The sequence below is a fragment of the Lasiosphaeria miniovina genome (assembly GCF_030549165.1).
Source record: "Lasiosphaeria miniovina strain SMH2392-1A chromosome Unknown B0T26scaffold_2, whole genome shotgun sequence".
Classification (NCBI taxonomy): Eukaryota; Fungi; Ascomycota; class Sordariomycetes; order Sordariales; family Lasiosphaeriaceae; genus Lasiosphaeria; species Lasiosphaeria miniovina.
Window position 1 is genome coordinate 6,974,211 of NW_026848221.1, and position 8,530 is coordinate 6,982,740.

The window sequence follows — 8,530 nt, forward strand, 5'->3', positions numbered from 1 at the left end:
ACTGTGCCACTTGCGACCAAATGACCAGGTACCTAGGTAGGCAGGTACCTAGGTAGGAGCGGCGCTTAAATTCCATGTAACATCTATTATGTGAATAAGGAATGCTATAATCGCGTAACGTCGGGGTCCTCCCTTTTGGTGAATAATTCTCACTTGGTCAGCTTCTTCGCATGTAGGCCGATGATACGCCCAGGTCGAGGGAGAATGAATCGGGCATAGCAAATTACCTACGCAATTGAACTAGGTCTAGTTCGAGATATTCGTTGGTAATTGGGCCGGCCCTGGGCCGCTGTAACCAGCAACAATCATGATTGATACCTTGCTATCACACTGTCGCATGGGTATAGTTGGATGCTGTAAATTAACTGCATGCGAGGTTCCTTTTTCCCTCCTAGGCCGCTAGGTGGAAAAGTCATTCAAAAACTACTTCCTCGTGTCTCATATCATACGGGTTGGTATTTGAACGCGTGGGCCACATCCAAGGCCCGGCCGCTCTAGTCCCGGCACGGCAGTATACATGCCCACGCATAAATCGCTCTTTTCACTGCAGCGAGTCCCGTCTGCCAAGAAGGCCGTCCAAGATGATATGAAGCCCCCGAGTCGTTCGTTATATGCGTAGGGTCTGACGAAGCTGTGCCAGCCGCTGCTGCAGCTCCCCCTCGAGGTCGCTGGGCGGCAGGTCAGGCGCGGACAAGGTCGCCGGGTCAGAACCCGCCGCTGACGGTTCTCGCGGTCCCAGGTAAGAGTCAACTGCCTGCTGCTGACGCTTAATAAGATAGCAACAGAGCTGAACAATCATAACCAGCCGCATGTCAGTCAGCGCGCCGGCCGCCGGCACTGTGGGCTGTGGCGTGTTGGCCTGCGTGGCGGCTTCCAAGCCGTCCCCATGGCCGTGGAGGTAGCCGTCCCCGTGGCCGTGGAGGTAGCCGTCGCTCGATATCAGCTCTGCGTCTTGCTGCAGCACACCCAGCAGTGCGACGTAGATGGACAGGAGCATTCCGTGGCACGCCATGACCAGGTGGCGGGCGACTGTGTTGGAATAATGGCCTGTTCTGGATGATGAAGACGAAGGCATGGCCTGCTCAACCGGCGACTTTTCTGCAGAGAGACCGGCAGATCCCGCCGAGTGCCCCGAGCGCGGCTGATTGAAGCTGTTGCCTGGGCCGGCCGGTGTCAAGAGTGGCGTCAAGGGGGGGTATCTGGACATGCTCGAACGGGGTCTAGACCTCTCCTGCAGACAGTGGAGGATCTCAATGAGCTGGTGCGAGGCGGAGAATGTGTCTTGGAGCGTGTCGCTTATTGTCGGGATCTCGCGAGTATCTGGGTTCCGACCACACAGGCTTGTGTCGCTGCCGAAGCCGTGAGACAGGAGTCGGGTGAGAATCAACCGGAACGCGGCCATATCAACAACCGGGTCTTGCTGATGTTGTGCCCGGCCAAGTTCGGCGTCGGTCCTGTGTGATGAAGAAGGATGCTCTAGCGGCGCAGTGGTATCGGCCAGGACTTGACTAGAGCGGTGTAGGAGGTAAAGACGCGTACTCAGTTGCGTCAGCTGCGCTATGCCGGGGCTAAGGTCACTCTCGTCGGCTGAAATGGCGGCGCTGTTGCGACTCCTGCGGTTGCTGGTGCTGTTGCGACTCCTGTGGTTGCTGCTGCTGTTGGTGCCGCTTTGGCTACATCCTGAACTTGGGCTCTCAAAGACATGGCAGGTCAAGCCGAGACGAGGGTCCAGGGCAATGCGGCTGGGTGGTGGCGGTCCCCCGCCCCCCGTCTGGAGAGTGAGCTCTCCGTCTTTTGTCGTCGTTGCTGCAGTCCAGTCAGGGGGTTGTGCATGCTGGGCGGGAAAATAGTCTAGTGCTGTGTCATTGACGTGGACCTGGGAGACGGGCGAGTGCAGTCCAATAGCCGACCAATCTCCCAGGTCATTCAGAGGCTGGCCGCCACTGTCCAACTGCAGATCGGCCCAGTTCAACAGGCCGGGCCATGGCCAATCCGTCGCGGAGCACGGCAGCATCTGCTCCGAGGTGCAGGCCGATATCCCCGTGATGGGAGCTGGGTTGCCGCCCGCACTCGAACCCGTATTTGCCCTTGCGCCTGGCTGGGCCCGCGTCTGGGTATTTGCCTGGATTGAAGCATGGGCATGGGGAGATGCGCCCCCCCTGGGAGGGCCGGCGGTAGTGCCGGTACTTGCACCAGCCGACAAGGAATTGGCGCGCTGGCCTGAGGCTGGCCGCCGACGCAAGTCGGGTGCGACTGGTGTTTGTGCGCGTCGCTTCGCGGACGGATTTGTACTGGCGTCTGGCGCCGACGACTGGTCGCCGCCAAACAGACTTGGTCGTCCCTTGGGCAGGCTCGTGCTATACACGCACTGCGAACCTTGGCGGATGCACCTGTTGCAAGCCCCTGTGTCGCTGTTCCCAGAGCGCTCGCATCGCAGCTTCTGCCCGTGGCATCGGTCACATGATTGCCGCATCGGTGGCGGCGCCGCCATGGCATAAACAACAATGGTAATACCACGTGTGCAGACGCCGGTGAAGCCCCCTCCGCCGTATTATGGGCGAGGAAGGGGAGCGAGAAAGTGGGGGGCCGGGGATCAACAAGATTATCAGCGCACCGCTAGCTGCTCGACGGAGCTGGTAAGCGGCGAAGTACGGCGAATGCTTGAAGGATGGGTCTTTTGTAAGGGAATAATACTTTGGTGTCCAACAGGAGCAATGCGATACTCGACTGCACCAGGAAAGAGAGTCTCCATCACCCCTCAGGCCACGAAATCTACATAATTGGACCACTTGCTATACGGGGCCCCATTGCTGTGAGGTTTGGCGCACCTTAACCCCGTGGAGTAAGAAATGCCTACTAGACTAGATTCAGCTGGTGGGAGCGTTACTTTCTAACTACATATTTAATGCAGCCAAGAGGCGCCAAGAGGCGCATACAAGGATGATGCGCACGCAGGCCAGTCATTAGACAAAGTCGCTCGGGCGCCTAGCGCCCCAAGCTAGTAGACTAGACGGTAAGGCATGTATGCACGTACTTCCTAGGCGCAGCCAGACTCGCAGATAAAAATCCGAGTCATAGCCGTGCCAAGCCCTATTTTATCGGGATTCGTCTCGGTTTTAGGAGTCCCCACGAATCTCAATAAAGCGGGGTGTGGCATGGGTAGTGGGTACCTGACGCCTGACCCACGGCTAACCCAATAGTATCTCTGCTGCTAATTACGGATATTAGGCCAAATGCATCTTATTCCCTTAACAGACTGTATTTCTCTAAAGGATCGAAGAACCCGACGAGGGGAGTGTTGCCTAGGATCTAGAGTACATTGACACGGGCAAACGGGCGGGCGGGGAGTCGGGAACCGAGAATTGGAATCGGGAGCCGTGCTGACTGAGATAAGTCAGTCTACGGTAGCTGATCGTAGGTGGTACATGCATGTAAAGTACGATATTCGGAAGCCTTGCGGTAATTCGATCAAGGTGTTTTAGGTAACCCAAGCACGTCAAATGGCACCTCCCGACCGCAGTAACGCCGTGCGGCCTTAGATGTGACTTGAGCTTTCGCGGCGTCTGGTAGGACTTGGTCGCATGTTGCGATGCAAAACACGTGTGTATGTGCCATCGCACCCACGCTAGTCCGAGTCGAGGACCGTTGAAGGTCGAACGGCGCACGACTCATGTGTATTCCAAGTAGCGAGGACACTCGACCCCGAGAATTAATAATGCAAGCTGGAGCCCGGAGACTTTAGGTTCTGCTTCGCTGGAAAATATCACTGAACTGGCAGCCGTGGCCCGCCAACTTCCAGGGCTGTGGGTCCTCGGTTGCGACCTCGGTTGCGACCTCCATCAAGTTGCCTGCCGGTAAGTGAGGAAGCTGAGGCAAGAGCGGCTTGATATGTGCCTGCCCACCTTCTCTCCATCTCTAATCCTAGAATGGAACTCCCCACCCCCCTTGGAGTACTTTAAATCCGAAAGGATTTATTGTACTGATTCCTCGTGGCAGTTGTCCCTTCTGACTTTTGAGAAGCCCGGGTGGAGGGCTAGAATTGTACCCCACTTTGCCGGAGGTGTTTTTCGCACCATTTCCTTTTACCTCTCCATTTTGTTGCCCGTAACCTCAAACACCGCCATTGTCAGCTTACACCGCCTGTCTTACTGCTTTCCGGATTGAAGGTCATGTCGCAAGCGTCCACGCCGGTCGGCGGGGAACCAAGGCCTGGACAAGACGAGCCCAATGAGAAGCCGGGGTTGGTTCAGGACAAGACAAAAACCCCGCCAGACGCCAACGGCCACCGCGACTCTGACGGTAATGGCCCTGGCGATGGCGACATCGCCGAGTACCAGTACCCCAGCAGCGCGAAACTCACCATCATCACATTCGCCCTGTGTCTAAGCGTTTTCCTGATGGCGCTCGACAACTCCATCATTGCGACAGCAATTCCGCGCATCACGGACCAGTTCCACAGCCTCGAGGATGTGGGATGGTACGGCAGCGCCTATCTGCTCACGACAGCGGCGCTGCAGCTCCAGTTTGGCAATTTCTACACCATCCTTAGCATCAAGTGGACCTTCCTCTCAGCCATTGGCTTTTTCGAGCTGGGCAGTCTCCTCTGCGGCGCCGCGCAGAGCTCGACCATGCTCATCGTGGGCCGCGCTGTGGCCGGCCTCGGTGCCGCAGGAATCTACTCGGGCGCGGTTCTCATCCTGGCCAACAGCGTGCCGCTAGCCCGTCGGCCCGCATACATGTAAGACTGCTGACAGCCTGAAAGCACGCATTATCTCTCTCCCTGTGCCTCGCGCTCGCACCTGCTGATTCGCATCTCGCGCGGCCCGCCACCACCACAAACCAGCGGGTTGATAGGTGGCATGTACGGAGTTTCTTCCGTTGCGGGGCCGCTGCTCGGCGGCGCTTTCACCGACAAGGTGAGCTGGCGCTGGTGTTTCTACATCAACCTGCCCATCGGAGGCGTCACGGCCGTGCTCATCGCCTTCTTTTTCCCCGAGACCAGGCAGCGCAGGCTGCCCGCTGAGCCGTGGCGCCGCCGCGCCGCGCGCTTTGACCCGCTCGGCACCCTTTTTCTCATGCCCGGCGTCGTATGCCTACTTCTGGCGCTGCAGTGGGGCGGAACCGATTACACGTGGGCCAGCGGCCGCATCGTGGCGCTGCTGGTTCTGGGCGGCGTGCTGCTGCTTGGCTTCGCCGCGGTGCAGGCGTGGCAGCAGGAGAACGCCACGGTGCCGCCGCGCATCCTGCGCAGCCGCACCGTGTGGGCATCGGTGCTGTATGCCTTTGGGCTCGGCGCGAGCTTCTTCGTTGCCGTCTACTTCATTCCCATCTGGTTCCAGGGCGTCAAGGGCGACAGCGCCGTCGGCTCGGGCATCCGAAACCTGCCCATGATGCTGTCGGCCGTGATGTTGAGCATCGTGGCCGGCATCGCCGTGACGGCTCAAGGCCAGTATGCGCCGTTCCTCATCCTCGGCACCGTCTTGATGTCGGTGGGCGCCGGTCTCTTGAGCACGTGGATGCCGGATACGAGCCAGGCCAGTTGGATCGGCTACCAGGTCGTCTTCGGCGTCGGGGTCGGCATGTGCCTGCAGCAGCCTGTTGTGGCGGTGCAGACGGTGCTAGGCATCGACGACGTGGCCGTTGGCGCCTCGCTTATCGTCTTCACGCAGTCCATGGGCGGTGCCATGTTCGTCTCCGTCGGCCAGACCGTCTTCACCAACCACCTAGTCCAGGCGCTGGCCCAATATGTGCCGGCCATTGACCCCACGCGCGTACTCAACGCGGGCGCAACAGGTCTCGAATCTAGCTTCTCCGCGGACGAGCTACCGGGTATCATTCTGAGCTACAACGAGGCTCTGACAAAGGTGTTTTTGGTTTCTACTGCCATGGCTGCGTTTACCATATTCGGCTGCGTCTTCGTCGAGTGGCGGAGCGTCAAGGGGAAGCAGGTGGAAGTTCCTATGGCTTGAGGATCAACCAGAGGTTCCAAGGGCGCGGTGGCCAACGTGTCAAATTGTCGCGTGTGTGGTGCTCCGGGTTCTCTGCGCAAATTTAGTGGAATCGAGGTCAAAAGAGGCTGATTGACAAGGGAAGAAAGACGGAAGGACGGAAGGCCGGCATTGTGCAAGTATTAAATCTGCTTTTTAGCATGTAAGCCCTACGCCGTTGTAGGTATAATTAGATCTGCGCCGCCAATGCGTTGTTGACGCGCCTGTTCCTTGCCTAACTACTTCACAAGACGTTGTGGATGGCATCGGGACTAGCATTTGTTTGGATTCCCAGTCAATCAATCTCTAGAGCTTTAAAATGGTACCTAAACTATTCAATACCATCGGAGTAGTTGTGCATGTTTGAATCAAAATATGTATTCACCTTAACAATGGAGAGCTATGGACATATCTATTGGTGCGGTAGCGACGTGGACTAAGAAAAGTGCACTAGAAGGACTAAGAACAGTGCACTAGAAAGGCATCACCTATAAATTGAACTCGTTTCCTTCTCGCAACGATCCAGGATGATGAATATTAATTTTTCGCCAAACAAGCTTCACCGAGACCTCACAATGCCTTCCGTGATTTGAATTTATCCAAGACTCTCCAAAGCCGACTGCTGACAGCCATTGCACATTTCCCGTTAAATACGGAGTATTAGTTAGCCCGGCGGTCCCAAACTAGCATTCCAAAAAGGCAAGGTCAGTGTCTTGTGCGACACACTGACATGCACGCTTACAGATGCCACATTTCACTCGAATTTGCCTGCCATGTGGGGCCTAATCACCTTATGTACGTTATATAAAATTCTAGGGAGTGGTCGGCCAATTATGCCATCCACCTTACCGGTTGAGGATTCGGCGGATTTCGGCAGTCGGAATACCTGCCAAGGCGACCAAAAGTACCTTCCTTACCTTGATTGGGTACTTGGTCTCCGACTTTCGGGCATTTAAACAGCTGGCGGCTTTACGAAACTGCTTGCATTTGCAGGTCGTGCGTGTAGACTACGCAGGATGGATCTTGCGTCGGCGGACGGCCAAGAAAGGAAGCGAAAGGCCCCTCACTCCATCACGCCGGGTCTTGTTGGGATGAGAATCTAGATTAGTCCCACATCAACCTGGACCTGCCCGACTCTTTGCGAGTGCACCACCCTTGACGTCAATAACAATATTAGGTTTCTGTACACTGACTGTTCACCACAACCTCAACACAATGCCGTCAGCCGACCCCATCTTGTCGCTGCCCAAGGAGCAGACAGCGGTCGTGGCACAGGGGCCAGGCCGGGTGACGGTCCGGCACGACGCGCCAGTGCCGGCGCTGGCGCCCGACATGGCCATCGTCCGCACGGCCGCCGTGGCCATCAACCCGGCCGACGCTAAGATGCTCGACTACAGCGCCACGCCGGGCGCCATCCACGGTGACGACTTTGCCGGCACCGTGGTGGCGCTGGGCGAGGACGTGCTCAAGTCGGGCCGGCTGCAGGTCGGCGACCGCGTGGCCGGCATGGTCCACGGCATGAACAAGCTGCGGCCCGACGTCGGCGCATTTGCCCAGTACGTCGGCGCCACGGCCGACCTGCTGCTCAAGATCCCCGACAACATGAGCTTCGAGGACGCCGCCACCCTGGGCCTCGGCGTCACCACGGCCACCATGGCCCTCTGGCTCGATCTGCGCGTGCCCGCCACCCTGGAGCAGCTCGCCGAGGCCAGGGGGCTCGCGGGGGAGGGGGAGAAGGAGAAGGAGGAGGAGGAGAAGGAGGAGAAGGAGGAGAAGGAGGAGGAGGAGGAGGAGGAGGAGGAGAAGGAGGGGGAGGAGAAGGAGGAGCAGGGACCCGGATCGCCCGCGTCGTCGCAGCGCAGCGGCTGCTTCGTCCTCGTCGCCGGCGGGAGCACGGCCACGGGGACGCGGGCGATCCAGCTCCTAAAGCTAGCCGGGCTCCGGCCCATCGCAACGTGCTCGCCGGCCAACTTCGAGCTGGTGCGGCGGTTCGGCGCTGAGAAGGCCTTCGACTACCGCGCGGCGTCGGCGGCGGCCGTGGCGGCCGAGATCCGCGCCTACACCAATAACGAGCTGGGCCACGCGCTGGACTGCGTGGCGACGGCCGAGACGACGCAGCTCTGCTACGGCGCCATCGGGCGCGCCGGCGGCCGTTACTGCTCGCTGGAGCCGTTCCGCGCCGCGGTGGCGCAGACCCGCGCCCTGACCGTCGACGCCTCGTGGGTCATGGCCCCGACCGTCTTCGGCCGCAAGCTCGCCATCGATGGCGCCTACGGCCGCGACGCCGCCCCCGACCACCGCCGCTTCGGCGTCGCCGCCTACGCCGCCGTCCAGCCCCTCCTCGACCGCGCCCTGCTCGACCCCCACCCCGTCAGGCTCATGCCGGGCGGGTGGGACGGTGTTGTCCACGGTATCGATGTTATTCGCCAGCAGGCCGTGTCTGGGTACAAGATGGTGTACAAGGTGGCTTAAGGGGATGGGGACAAAAATATTGGTGAGGGTTTCGTCTGCAGTCGTGTTAGTTTGTTACTTTTCCTTGTGAT

General features: G+C 58.8%; 3 protein-coding genes across 3 annotated transcripts; 2 read left to right on the forward strand and 1 right to left on the reverse strand.

The window, feature by feature from the left end:
- Window positions 1–607: 607 nt before the first annotated feature.
- B0T26DRAFT_673292 (uncharacterized protein) lies at window positions 608–2,491 on the reverse strand (the record flags this gene model as incomplete). The annotated part of the gene is made up of 1 exon (XM_060439580.1): window positions 608–2,491. One exon carries the CDS (start codon window positions 2,489–2,491, stop codon window positions 608–610), a length of 1,884 nt encoding a protein of 627 aa, XP_060301672.1.
- Window positions 2,492–3,888: 1,397 nt separating this feature from the next.
- On the forward strand, window positions 3,889–6,236 carry B0T26DRAFT_824337 (MFS transporter). Its single transcript, XM_060447422.1, has 2 exons — window positions 3,889–4,738; window positions 4,844–6,236. Exons 1-2 carry the CDS (start codon window positions 4,170–4,172, stop codon window positions 5,967–5,969), a joined length of 1,695 nt encoding a protein of 564 aa, XP_060301673.1. The 5' UTR covers window positions 3,889–4,169; the 3' UTR covers window positions 5,970–6,236.
- Window positions 6,237–6,733: 497 nt separating this feature from the next.
- B0T26DRAFT_768750 (alcohol dehydrogenase) lies at window positions 6,734–8,530 on the forward strand. The gene has a single exon (XM_060446509.1). It carries the CDS (start codon window positions 7,203–7,205, stop codon window positions 8,457–8,459), a length of 1,257 nt encoding a protein of 418 aa, XP_060301674.1. The 5' UTR covers window positions 6,734–7,202; the 3' UTR covers window positions 8,460–8,530.

Coding starts and splice junctions, on each gene's coding strand:
- B0T26DRAFT_768750 (XM_060446509.1), top strand. CDS start 7,203: ATGCCGTCAGCCGACCCCATCTTGTCGCTGCCCAAGGAGCAGACAGCG.
- B0T26DRAFT_824337 (XM_060447422.1), top strand. CDS start 4,170: ATGTCGCAAGCGTCCACGCCGGTCGGCGGGGAACCAAGGCCTGGACAA. Junction 4,739..4,843: donor GCCCGTCGGCCCGCATACAT/GTAAGACTGCTG, acceptor ACCACAAACCAG/CGGGTTGATAGGTGGCATGT.